At 22.7% G+C, this 14557-nt stretch overlaps 2 protein-coding genes across 2 annotated transcripts; both read left to right on the top strand.

Moving 5' to 3' along the window:
* Window positions 1-1158: 1158 nt before the first annotated feature.
* Window positions 1159-4102, top strand: Bm7928 (Uncharacterized protein; the record flags this gene model as incomplete). Its single annotated transcript, XM_043074467.1, has 8 exons — window positions 1159-1178; window positions 1383-1513; window positions 1707-1822; window positions 1975-2068; window positions 2408-2573; window positions 2969-3114; window positions 3386-3542; window positions 3892-4102. 8 exons carry the CDS (start codon window positions 1159-1161, stop codon window positions 4100-4102), a joined length of 1041 nt encoding a protein of 346 aa, XP_042930401.1.
* Window positions 4103-5587: 1485 nt separating this feature from the next.
* On the top strand, window positions 5588-7041 carry Bm14096 (Uncharacterized protein; the record flags this gene model as incomplete). The annotated part of the gene is made up of 3 exons (XM_043074466.1): window positions 5588-5669; window positions 6189-6270; window positions 6906-7041. Coding segments are annotated over 3 exons (300 nt in total), but the record flags the coding sequence as incomplete, so codon positions are not given.
* Window positions 7042-14557: the final 7516 nt, after the last annotated feature.

Raw genomic sequence — 14557 nt, 5'->3', positions numbered from 1 at the left:
AAAAGAAAAGCAAAAATTTTACAAAATAAAAGAAATGAGGAGAAAGAGAAAGACAGGGAAGCAGAGAGAGCGGAGAAAAAAGAGGAAAGAAAAAGAGAGATGAGTTAAAGAGGAAAATGAAAAATGGAAGTGATGATAATGAAGTAGAATGGTAATATTACTTAAAAAAAAAATTTCAGCAATTTCAGCAAAAAGTATTTCCATTTATAAAATACAAAAATATAATCGTTTGATTCAAAAAAGAAAAAAACACCTCTCTTTCTTTTCTTTTTTTTATTTCGCTAACATCAATTCTAGCGTAAATATTTAAGTTATATATATGTATATGACAAGAAATATTATTACCTAAAATAACGCATCTTTTTCCGTTTTCTCTTTTTTTTTTTTTTTTGAAATTCTTTTTAATTTTGGACTGAAATGAAAAAAATTGAAATTATATGATATATGAATAATGTCAAATGCAACTGTATGATGTATCATCTTTTCTGACATTTTATGTCACCAATCATTCAGTTCATCTCTATTTTCAATTTTTTGTCCAGCTGCTTTTCAGTATGCAGAAATTAAACAATTTTCATGTCATCATTTTACATACATTTTTCTTTTATTTGAAAAGAGGATTTTTTTTAATTGTAATTTTTCATGCAAACACAAATTAGTCTTGCTTTTTCATTCTTTAGCTATTTAACATATTTTAAAGCTTTTATTATTATTATTGCCATTATTTATTATTATTATCATTGTTACTATTATTATTAATTATTATTATTTATCATTATTATTATTGTTACTATTATTATTATTATTATTATTTAATATTATTATTACTAGTAGTAGTATTACTATTACTATTATCACTACTTTTCCATTTTTTTGTTGAAAAATTAATTTCATTTTTTTTTCTTATATCAAGTAGTTGAAATTACATTAGTACCTAAACTAATGTATCATAATATTTTTATTTGTTAAATTGCTCAATTTAGATAAATTGATCTTTTATCACTTTATTCCGAAAAAAATTTTTTCTTTTTTGATAAAATATTTTATAATAATTTAATCAATTTGCTCATCAATCAATCGTTCGACAAAACTTTCCATTTTATTATGCATTATTTTTTACACATTGCAGATTTATTAAATTTTAAAAAGATATCTACAATGCTTGGAGGAAACAATGAGTAAGTTAATTGTACTGGATATTAATTTTTAATTCTGAAATATTACTGAGTAAAAATAATTAGGCAAATAATAATACAATGCAATTTGTATAGATGTTATTGCTTGTTCATTGAAAAAAATGAAATTTTTATCGAATTTCTTTTTCTCTCTCTTTTTTTTTTTTTCACTTGTAATTATAACATATTTAAACGATTATATTTTAGAGATAAAATTTCACGGTGTTTGTGTAGAATTTTTAAAAAACATCATAGAAATGATGATAGTAAAGCAAAAGGTATCGTGGATATTTGCCTTCAACGTAGCATTAATTGTCCGTTTGGAATTGGTTTAACAGGTAAAAAAAAGAAACTTCTTTTTAAATATTTTTTACAGAAATATTAAAAACATCGGTTAGAAAATTTAATGCGATAAATTTAATAAAAAAGAAAGTAAGGGAAGAGAAAAAAAATGTATCAATTAATAATAAAATAATTCTTCACGTTGTTAGTGCGTATAATGTAGAAATTTGTAAAAATTATTTGTTACAGGTGGAAGAGATCAACTACACCCGCCATCAATCACATTTCTCAGACCGGGAAGTATTGCACATGTCAGTGATCAACTACGAATAGGCGAACAATTGAAGCAAGTGAACGGAATTGCAGTAAATTTTAAAAATTCTGAAAATCATTTTAATAGCATATTTATGCTATGATAAGCGTTTCCTTTTTTCTTCTCCTTCTTCGTCTTCCTTTGAAATTTTAAAACAGAAAAAAAGACAAGAAAAAAAAAAACAACAAATTTGAATTATTGCAGCTAAATAATCTTACACATCAGCAAATAATGACATTATTACGAAATTCCGGAAATTGTGTTTATTTACAAGTTGAATATAATCTTGATGATAACGGTATCATTATTAATTTTTTTCATTAATTTTCGAATATTTTTTTTTTTTTTTTTTTGTTTTTTAGCAAATAGAAATTGTTTCATTATATTAAATATTATAAAAATGACATTATTGGTATGCTAAAATGAAATAATAAATTTCTAAAAATTCTCAGTGCTTAAAAATTGGCAAATTTTAAAACGAAAAATAACATTATTAATGCTTAAATCAATTAAAGCCATTTTGATATTGCAATTAATAAAAATTTTAAAAATAGAAGATCTTAGGAATAAAAGAAATGAGAAAAAAAATTTCTTAAATTTTTCAAAAAAAAAAAAATTGTTTTAAAACAACTAACAGATTTCAAACAACCAACAAATACTCGACTAGCATATGCGGATATTCGGTTAATAAAAGAAAATAATCGAATTGGTATTACATTACGCGGTGGCGCTTATGGACCTGATCGAGAGAAATCACGACCTCTTACAATTATGAATATTCGAACCGGTAGTCCAGCTTATCAGTAATTTTTTTGATGGATATTTTTTTTGCAACATTTGTTACAATCTAATAATTTTTCACCGATTAGTTGGTATGGTTTTTTAAAAATAAAAGTTTCTTATTATTCTATTTTTTTTCTTTTTAAATAATTTAATCTGAAAAATCATATATAAACAGATAAAAATAAAAATTAAATTTAGGAGAGAAAAAAAAGTCGGAAAAAGAGGATTTTTTTATTGTAAAGAAAAAAGTAGTGCTTTTTAATAATATGATGATTAAAAGTAAACAAATAAAAATTAGAAGGAAGGAAAATATATGAAAATATAAAAAATAAATAAAAGAATGATATGAAGTTTTTTTCTTCTTAAATCAAATTTTTATAATTAATTCGGAAAATATCATTCATATTTATTTCAGGGAAAAACGTTTACGAATTGGTGATCGTGTACTTGGTATTAATGGCGCTGATGTATTCAATGCTACCTTAGCTGCAGCGCAAAAATTACTTTTTGAAGCTGTTAGTACAGTTGTACTAACAATTGAATATTACATCAATACAATTGGTATATTTCAATACATTCAAAAATGTATGACAATAAAAAAAAATTTTTTTTAAAAAAAAGAAATGAAATGTAAAAATTTAATTTTTATTATTATAGAAAAAATATAACATAAGTTTTATTTTGATAATTTATAAATTAGCAAAATAAGAAATGAAATTTTTGTATAAAATATTATATCTCAATAATATCTTATAATTTGATATGATATAAATTGCAATAATGCTATTGTTATAATTCAAAATTAAATTAGAAAAAAGATTTTTTTTTTCAGATATGACATATCGAAACAGTAATTGTTTTTGCGTGAAAATTGAAAAAGACTTCCATTTGGATATTGGAATTGAACTTATTTGTGAAATTGATCATGCAAATAAGACAACATATGCATTTTTTATCGATCATTTAGTACCAGCATCGGCTGCTGATAGGTCTAAAATTTTTTCTTCTAAATTCAAATGCTAGTAATGATTGTTGTAAAAATTAATTAAACTAAATTTTTAATTTGTCAACTCATTGCAAACGAAATGAATCTAAAAACAGGGAGGGAGAAGAAAAAAATGGAAAAATACAGTGATAGCTGATTTGATGAAAGAAACTTTTTTTAACTTTCCAAACTATTCAACTTTCAACTACTTTCTTATTCAGTTCATGCTAACTGTATTATTTCTTTTGAACTTTTCAAAAAAAAGAAAAAAGTTATAGTTTCAAATTTATTCATTTTAATTAAAAAAAATTTTTTTTAGAAAATTGCGAAAAGTTTATTTATAATAATTTCAGATGTGGTGCATTATTTCCCGGTGATCAAATTATAGCAATAAATGGATGCAAACTTGATTTTATTCCATTTCCGGATGTCTGTCGTCTTCTTCAAACATCATTACCAATTATCTATCTGGAAATTATACCGGTTAATCAACAGCGGTATCCAATTTTCCTCAAATTTCTTTTGCATCTGAAATATTTTTTGAACAGTAATTTATTATCATAAAAATTGATTGATAATAATTTAAAGAATATATTTGCAACTTTTAATTTCCAATTAATTATAATTGGAATCTTTTTTGCGTATTTAAAGAATCATTTCGATTTTATTATAATCATTTGTGGCGAAAAGTTTGCGGGATAATTTATTTCTATTTCCAATACAGCATATAGTAAATATTAATTAATAGATGATATACTACTACGAATAATTAATTTAACGAGTATTATATTAATCGAAGATGTACTAATAATTTTGAGTGAAATCAGTTGAAGATAAAAATTCAGATCGAATTCAGAAATTGCATAAATCATTTTCATTTTGGAGATGAGTCTGGAAAAAAAAAAAGAAATTATCCAAAAAAAAAGTTACCAAAATAATTTAAGCTTATTCAAAATGAAGCTGAAGCATTAATTCAAACTATATGCACTTTTAAATGGGAACAAATAATTTTATAAGATATTAAGACTATTTGAATTTTTTTCTTTTCAAATTTCAAAAAAGAACAATTTTTCTTTTTTTTGTTTAGTAAACTTTCTTACATTAGTAGATTAAATTTAATACTATCCTTCTTTGAAAAAGGAATGAAATACTGAAAATATATTGATAATATGCAGTTCTTTTCTTTCCGAAAGACAATTCATATGTATTATACATTTTTGTCCGGATTATATTAACATAAATATAATTGTTTGGTATACTTCAATCAATTTTTTACCTCATTTATTTACACTAGCGGGTAAAAAGATTTATATAGTTTAGTTATTTTAGCTGTCCGGAAAAACTTTTTTTTCTTTTTCTCTTCTTTTCCCCCCTCTTTTTTAAATTATCGTATTTATTCACTTCATCATTTAATTTGTTTTTCTCTTTCTCTCCTCCTCTCTTTTTTCATTTTTTCCTTTTTCCTTCCTCATATGTTTTTTCTTTTAAATTATTTCCATTTTTTCCTTTCTCTTATACATTGTGCGTGTGTGTGTGTGTGTGTGTGTGTGTGTGTGTGTGTGTGTGTGTGTGTGTGTGTGTGTGTGTGTGTGTGTGTGTGTGTGTGTGTGTGTGTGTGTGTGTGTGTGTGTGTGTGTGTGTGTGTGTGTGTGTGTGTGTGTGTGTGTGTGTGTGTGTGTGTGTGTGTGTGTGTGGGTGTGTGTGTGTGTGTGTGTGTGTGTGTGTGTGTGTGTGTGTGTGTGTGTGTGTGTGTGTGTGTGTGTGTGTGTGTGTGTGTGTGTGTGTGTGTGTGTGTGTGTGTGTGTGTGTGTGTGTGTGTGTGTGTGTGTGTGGTGTGTGTGTGTGTGTGTGTGTGTGTTGTGTGTGTGTGTGTGTGTTGTGTGTGTGTGTGTGTGTGTGTGTGTGTGTGTGTGTGTGTGTGTGTGTGTGTGTGTGTGTGTGTGTGTGTGTGTGTGTGTGTTAAATTTCCAACATTATTCATCTTTTTTGAATAATTTTTATTGCTCATCCCTTAAATATATCAAATTTAAAATTTTTGAAAGTTTTAGAGGTAAACAATTTTTACCATTAACAAAAAATTACATTGTTAATGATTATTCATTGGATCGATTAAAATATCAAAAACAATCAGGTAATTAATTCATTCATATATTTCAACTTATTTTTTTACCCTTATTCTCTGCCTTCTTTTTTTCTTTTTAAAAAAAATCAACAAAGTATTTTACACTTTATTAACAATTAAATGAAATATTAATCTTATCACATATGTATAATCCCATTATTATGTTTTTTTCTTTTTTCAAGAGTGATTGACTAATTTAATGAACTGATTATTTGTTATTATTATTTATTATTATTATTATCATTATTATTGTTGTTATTATTATTAAAAATTAACCCATACATAAGATATAATTACAAATATTTTATTGTTCAAAATTATTGCTTTTCACTTTTTTACAAGCAGGAATAGTCATAATAAATTTAGAGGAAAAGAGAGATAAGAGAGAGAGTCGGAAGGAGAGAGCGAGAGAGAAGGGGAGAGGAAAACGAATGAAAAAGAGAATAAAAAAGGCCCTGTTATTGATTATAACAAGCATGCTTTTATCAAAGCCATTAAGCATTCCTCTTTTTTTCCTTTTTATTACAGGTGGTGACATTTACCAGCAATGCATTGCCTTATCATCGCAAACTGCTTCATATTGCTTCCATTTTTTAAAATTTACAGATCGGTAATATTTATTTAATGACTTATGATTAAAATTGATTGTGAGATAATAAGTAAAGTATAATATAATTATTTTTTTATAAACAAATCAAATCAATTAAAATCACTATTTCTAATAATATCATTTCAAATGTTTATATGATTTATCATAATAAATTACGAAAAAAATTATTATTTTGCTAGTAATTATTGGTTAGAAAATGAAATCTGATAAAACATTTTCTTTTTCTTTTTTGCTGTCACTTTCTTCCCTCTAATTAATATTACCAAATTAATGAATTCGTTATTTTATTGGAAATTAAATAGATGTATTGAAAATAACAACAAAAATTTTTTTGATAACTTTTTTTTCGTATGTTTATTCATTCATTAAATTGTTTATTTCATTTCCTTTTTTCTTTTTTCTTAATCATTAAAATTTAAAACGAACATATACATTTTTTTCTCGCCCTGTTATTCTTTTAATCATTCAGTATGATGTGATAAAAAATCATAATAATTATGTAAAAATTATAATTACTATATAAAATTCATAACTTTTTCTTTTTGTAGAGAGGAAAACATAATAATAGTTTTAACAATAATATTAATTTCTTGCTATAAAATTTAAAAAACGAAATTTTTTTTTCTTTCTTTCAGACTGACAATGTTACGTCGAAGTTTTATGAAACGTACTAGCAGCAAAAGAAGTCAAGCAAAACAAAATGAAAACGTTGTAAAGATTAAAATATTATCAAATAATGAAAAATTTTCAAATAGTATAGTACGAACTGGTAAAATATTTCATATTTTTTGCTTTTTATTCCTAATTTTTTTCATTAAAGTTTTTAACTTAGGGGAAGGAAAAATTATTCTACTAAAATTTAAAATTTTAATCATTTTTTTTCCTTTTTTTTATTTTGCTATTTATTATTAATATTTGTTTATTTGCTTACTACTGTTTATTTTAATTAACATTAATCATTATTAATCTTCTTAACTTATTAAAAAGAAAAAATAAATAAATTTGATTAGTGAGCAATTAATTATGGGTTTAATTGCTTGAAATTTTTGCAAATTCTAACACTTATTATTTTTTTTTTCTTCTCCTTAGCCATACTAAAATTTCATTCAGAGACAAATTTAATTTAATGCGTATTCTCATTTCCATTTATCTGACGAACATTTATGTGAAATAAATTAGAAAATAAAAAACAACAAAAAGAAAAATAAAGTAGTAAAGGATAGAATAAATTTTTACCTTTGATGATTACATTTTTTACTTTAACTGTCGCTTCTTTCAAGAGTAGTAAAGGATAGAATTAAAAAAAAAAGTAGTAAATATAAAGTAGTAAAGGATAGAATAAAAATTTTTATTGAAATGGAAGAAAGAAGGAACATAAAACGGATATTTTAAATTTAATTTGCAGTACTTTATTTGAATTTTTTTTATTAATTAATTAATTATACAAAAAATGTATACACGTTCATTTACATTACAATATATATTGCATTAGAATGGATGAATCCAATGATATAAAATTAATTTGTTGTATTAATTTATTGATTAATTGAACAAATAATTGATAAATTGTTTTACTTTTCTTTTTGCAATTAAAAATGAAATTAAATAAAATGAAAATTTTGATTAAAAAACTTAAAAAACAATTTCTTCTTTTCAAGCATATTTCAAATTTTAATACTTTTAATAAAAAAGTAAAATCAATATTTCACTTTCACTAAATGATTAGTTTAAAAAAATAGAAATTTTAGAATGTTGAAGAAGAGAGAGGGAGAGAGAAAAAGAGACTGAAAGAATAGAAAGAAGAAATGATGGAAGATTAAGAGTAATTTGAAAATTTTTAAACCACTTGTTTGCTTATTCGGACAAAAAAAATTCTTTTTTTTCTTCCTTCATATATTCTATGAAAAGTTTCACATTGTTTTTATCTCATATCTATTTTGACAAAATATTATTATGTATAATATATATGTTGTATATGACTTGATTGATTGATGATTTATCGATTGATTGAAATGACTATTTTAAAAAGAAATACTTCAATTATTTTCAACGAAAAAAAGAAAGGGAAGTGGAAAGAGAAAAAAAAAGTTTATTCTTATATATCCTTCTTTTTCAAATATTAAAATGAAATCAATGAAAGAAATAAGTAAAATATTTCATTTTTTTTTTTTTTTTGCAAACAACAAAAATTTGTCATTCCTTTCTTCCTTTTTTGTTTTCTTTGTTTGCTTATCCAAATCCTTTTTTATTTGTATTATTATTATTTTTTTTTTTTTGAAATGAACACACACATACATAACATTCTAAAAAGAATGTAAAACACATAAAATTTATAAATATATGACATACATCAACCATTTTCAAACATTTTTTTTATTCATATTTCCATTCGAATATACCTTTTGTTTACTTTTTCTTCCTTTTTTAAAAAAAGAAAGAAAAAGGGAAAGAAAGAAAGAATATGAGAAAAAGCTATGCGAATATTCTTTTTTAATCTTATAATATTAATTCTGCTTTTTTTTTCTTTTTTTGTTTTTTTAAAAACAAATAAACAAGTGGATGAAGAAATAAGTAACTGAATAAAAAAATCGGTAAATAAATTTTTTTAGAAAAACAAATAATTATATTGGTAAATTAGTGAAAAAAGAAGCTAATTAAATAAACAAGTAGATGCATAAATGAATATATGAATAAAAAAATGAGTAAATAAATTTAAAAAAATAAGTAATTACATTATTCGTTTCAAAAAAAAGCGAGAAAAAAGGGAAAAGAAATATGATAATAATTTAATTAATTAACATGTGGTATTATTTTGATATATTTTTTTCCTTTTTATGTTTACTAATTAGTTACATATGTTGTAGAAATGTATAATTTTATACTTGAAAAAATTTTTCCACTATTTGGTAATTAGTCACACGTGTTACACGGATATTATCCTTACGTGTGTGTGTGCATGTGTATATATATGTATGTGTGTATATATTAGTTATAAGTATGTAATATAAGGTGATAAAAGAAATGCATTAAAAGTTACGAATGATAAATATTTAAATTAGATAATAAATTTTTAAAATAATATCTCAAAAGTTTTAATTTCAAAGAAAAATAATAAAATTTCTCCTTCTTCTTTTTCTTTTTTTTCGTTCCTCGTATTTTTCAAACAATCAATCAGTTGCTATATGATTTATAAAAGCATTTAAGTGATTTATTGTAATCATTAATTTCTCTAAACACAGCTAACTTTCATTTCATTTCATTCAATTCATTCATTCATTCATTCATTCGGGAAAAAAGAAAATTCAATAATTTTTCAATAATATGAATTGATTTCATTTTGAAGAAATTATTCAAACTTTTGTATTAGTTTAAATCTAACTCAATTTATTATTGATTTTATGTCGATTTCATATATCAATATCAATTTTATATATTATATCTAATTCAATTTTTATCCATTCATTCCAATTCATCTTATCTCCTCGCTTTTCCATATCTTCGCTATAAATGATAATAAATAATAATAATTCTTATTAATCATTTTTGTGTTAATCAAATATTTAAAAATATTTTGTTGCTACGTTTTAAATTTCTCATATGTATACGTGTACGATAGCTCTATGCAATATATTCATATTATATGAAATTACGTGAAATATTCAAATGAAACTTTTCATTTATTGAAAATAATTATTTATATCAGTTTGGAAGAATGGAAAAAATAATTTTAATTTCTAAAATGAAAAATAAGCAAGGAATTACCATTTCTTGTTTATTTTTAATATTACATATCAAAAATAACTAATGATATGAATTATTAATAAATCAAGAAAGAAAAAAAAAGAAAGGAACGAAAAAAGCGAAAAAAAACGAAAAGTTTAAGAGATGAGTGATAAGAAATGAAATATCACAATGATGTAGTGATTAGTAAGTTTAGTGATAAAAACTAAAATCGTTTATGTGTGTTCTAAAATGTGAAAAGTTTATCTTTAATGTGATTTAACTGAAAATTTATCGTGATTTTTTTCTTCAATTTATTGGATTATTTTTCTCTTTTTCATAAATTATCAAATAATATTATTAAAATTTTTTAAAAGTTAAAGGTTTCTTTTTTTTTTTAAAAAAAAAAATTGCAGTTAATGCTGTTTAGATGGAATACAAGCGGTAAATAAATTTTATGATGATTTTCAAATTCTCTTTTTGCCTATTATCATCAACTAACTATCTTCTTATTTTTTTTTTCCTTTCCTTTTTTTCTCCCGCCCCTTTTCATACCGTTAACTAATTCATTTCTTCGTTTTCCTTTACCCAATAATATCAACCAGTTGTTCCAGTCATTCATATAGTTTCTTCCTCCTTTTTTTTTTTTTTCGTTTTAAAACAAAAATTTCCTTCAAAGCCAATAATTATTTTAAATTTAACAATGTATACTACAAGATTGATAGAATAAAAAATTAAAAAAAAAATAGATAAATATTCAGGTACCAAAAAGAAAAAAAGAACGGAAATAAACATTCCTGTTAAATAATCAGATTGGCTTCTTTTTTCTTTATTTTTTCATTTCTTTTTCACAGTTACTATTGTTATTACCTATTACGACTATTATTACTAATATTATTATTACTACTGCTACTAATATTTGCAATTTTTATTTCATATTGTACTACATACTGCTTTATTATTAAACAAAGAATTAAAAAAAAAAAAAACATTTTCATTTATTCATAATGAAAAATTAATTTTATCTTCTTAAACTTTGAAATTTATTTAAATTTCGAAGAACAAAAGAAAACACACACGCTTCCGTTCAATTTTTCATGTCTTTTTTGGCTTGAAAATGTTTACGCTGTGTTTTCATTATTCAGGAATTGCGGGCATCGCAACCATTTGTAAGTTTTTCACTTTAATTTAATCTTTAATGTAATGAATAATTTCAAATTATTTGCTGGTAAACAAAAAAAGGGAAAATAAATCGGAATAAAAAAAAAGAAAAAAGAAAAGATAGTTGTTTTTTCTATAATAATTATTACTGTAGTTTTTTTATCACTAATTAGAAGTTTGTCAGTTTATTAAAAAAAAAAAAACCGGATGCTTTTTTCCATAATAATTATCAAAACAATTTTCCATTGCTAATTAAGAGTTTACCGGTGTATCAGAAAAAAGTTCGAGGCTTTTTCCATAATAATTATCGAAACAATTTTACATTGCTAATTAGAAGTTTCTTAGAAAACAATTAGATGCTTCTTTTACAATAATTATCAAAGCTTGTGTTAGTACTAATTAGAAGTGCATCAATTTATCAATGCATATGAACTATTTTTTTTCTTCTTTTTTGCTAAATATATTCAAACTATTAATAATTAAAATACCTAATGAATTATTTGTCATTAACAGTTAACATTGTACGTTTTCGTTCAGAATGTGCATATTACCATTTATATTCAATAATTGATTGATATGATAATCTAAATTCGAATGAGATAATAAAAGTTACAATTCTGAATGAAAATATTTGGGTCATATATATGAGTATAAAAGAGATGAATGAGAGAATTGAAATCGGAAGTAAATGAAGTAGTCGACATTACAACATACTTTGATGATATTAGTCATATATGAATTCAGCTTTTAAAATTTTTATCTCACACTCAAATCACAAAATTTAACTTTACAACCAGAATCTATCAATCATATGATAAATGGAAAATGTTAAAGATAAGCTACAGATAATAAAACACAAAAATAAAATATCTAATTTATTACAATATTTATCATTATTACTATTAATTATTACTATTGTTATTATTATTGTCTTTATTATTTGTTATTATTGATTATTATTTTTTATATCGTTACTATTAATTATTATTATACTTGCAGTTTAATATATATAAGATGAAAATTTTCAATTATAATTTAATATCCATTTCCTAATAATAGATTTTCTTTCCTCTTAAAAACTCACTTACTACATATGTTTCTCTTAAAAAAATTTCCCTTAAATTTACTACAAAGAGGAAAAAAATAGAAATCATTTATCAATCAGCCATTTCATTTTGAAAGTGCTGAAATGAATTGTTTTCACATTAATTAATTTTTTTTCTTTCCTCTTTCAAATGTTATGCAATTTATTTAGCTATAATCATTTATAAATCATACATTATGAAGAAGATGAAGTTTTCTTTTTTCTTTTTAAATCTATTCTTTTTGTTATTTTTACTATTGTTTGGCAAAAAAAGAGAAGGAAAAGGAAGAAAAATGTTAAGGAAATGGAAAATGAGGAGGAAGAATGATGTAAATGAAATCAAATAATTCTAGTAAATAATGAGAAGATTTAGAAATGAAATTTTAAAGTAAGCAAAAGATCTTCTTTCATTCCATTCTTCATTGTTCATTTTAATTTGTCTAACGGAACATATCAGTTTTCATAAAATTCACCCATCATAATATTCATATTCTCTTATTCGAAATGCTTCTCTCTTCCTCTCTACATAAACTAATATTTGATTATATATATATATATATATATATTTATTGCACCATAAAATTCATAGCTTAAATTCGTCTATTTATTTATATTAATTTGTAATTATTTTTACAAATTGCTATTAACTCTTTAATATCCAATCTTGAAATAATAAATTTTTGGAAGGTTAATTAGCATTTCAGTCAATGCTTCATCATTTCAATTGATGGACACTTATTATACTTTCAATCAAAGTTGAAATGATTGATGTGTAGATTTCAGTATTGGTTTTAACAAATTATTCTGCAATTACAATGCTATCGAAGAGAATGAAACTAATATATTGATTGGTTACAAGTGTTCGTATTAAATTTCAAATATGCTATGTGATTGTTCTTAATAATTAACAAAGTTTGTTCTGTACTTCAAATTTGTTTAATACAATTAATAACAATAGTAATAATAATGATAAACAATAGTGATTATTATTATTATTATCGTAATTATAACAATTAGTATTATTTTTGCCATTATTCCTAATTATCAATAACTACCATTTTAAAAATTATCATTATCAATTTTTCATTAGTTAGTTAAACGGTGATTAATATCTTATTCAAATTGTCAATTTGGTTTCATAAAAAAAATTTAGTTAAAAAAATTACAATTAAGCATGATAAAAATGACCAACAATAAATCATTCTTACTGATATTTTTGTATTTTGTTTTTTCTTTTGATTTATCATTTCATAAATTAAAGAAATAGCAATTTTTTTTCATAACTGAAAAAAAATTTTATTTAGCATCATTATTGTTCTGTTTAATAATATTTTAAAAAAAAATCAAAAAGAATACACGAAAATAAATTCGAGTGTTCTAAGAGGAAAATTTACAAATTTCGTTTATTTAAATTTTGAAAATGTTAACAATTATCAGTTTTGTTATTAATTGAAAACACATAAATATTAACAAAAATATTTTAGTACTTATTGGTTCTAGCAAAATGTACGTTTATGCATAACATTTCAAAAGTTGAATAATAATAATAGTAATCTTAATATCGTAACAATAATGAATCAATCTATTGTTAGTCTTATGTTTTATTCCAACAAATTGTTTATTTTGTCGATTTATGGCAGAAATTTTTTTTTTAAAAAAAAGAGAAAAATATATTTTTTTTTTTGTTTTGAAAATATTACTCTAAGTAAGTTAAGAATTTTTTTTAGTCTAAATAAGCCTAATATAAAATATGCAATTGGAATCATTTTAAAATATGTAAAAGTGGATTTAACTTGCGTTCTAACTAATTAACTAACTAGCTTACTAACAAACTAATGGACAGATTAAAATGAAATATAATTTATAGGTAGGTAGGATAGGAAAATCATCTTGTTCCATTCTTTACATTTTTTTTTTTTTTTTTTTCATCTTTTTAAATATTTTTAGCCTATGAGGCAATCAAATCAGTTAGAAGCATTTAGCTTGTCAAATCATTTAGCTTTGACTATAAACCAAAATTAATAATTTAATTCTTTTTTTTTTGGACCAGGAAATACGTTATTTTTTTATGACATTTATTAGTTTATTTTTTAAGAAAATAATATTATCAAGTATTGAAATTTTTTAAATGTGCATATATTTTTTTCTAATGTTTTAATGCTTACATCATATCAGATTTATCCAGAAAATGAAATAAATTTCCAAAATTTTTTAAATTTCTTTAATTTCTATAATTCATTCATTTATTGAAACTTTCTTTTATGCAGGTAATAATTCCGATTTTTTCTTTTTTCTTTTCTTTTTTTTTTTGTTGAATTTCAT

The sequence above is a fragment of the Brugia malayi genome (assembly GCF_000002995.4).
Source record: "Brugia malayi strain FR3 genome assembly, contig: Bm_v4_ChrX_scaffold_001, whole genome shotgun sequence".
Lineage (NCBI taxonomy): Eukaryota > Metazoa > Nematoda > Chromadorea > Rhabditida > Onchocercidae > Brugia > Brugia malayi.
Note: the sequence above shows the minus strand (reverse complement) of the source record. Positions and strands in the feature narration are given on the sequence as shown.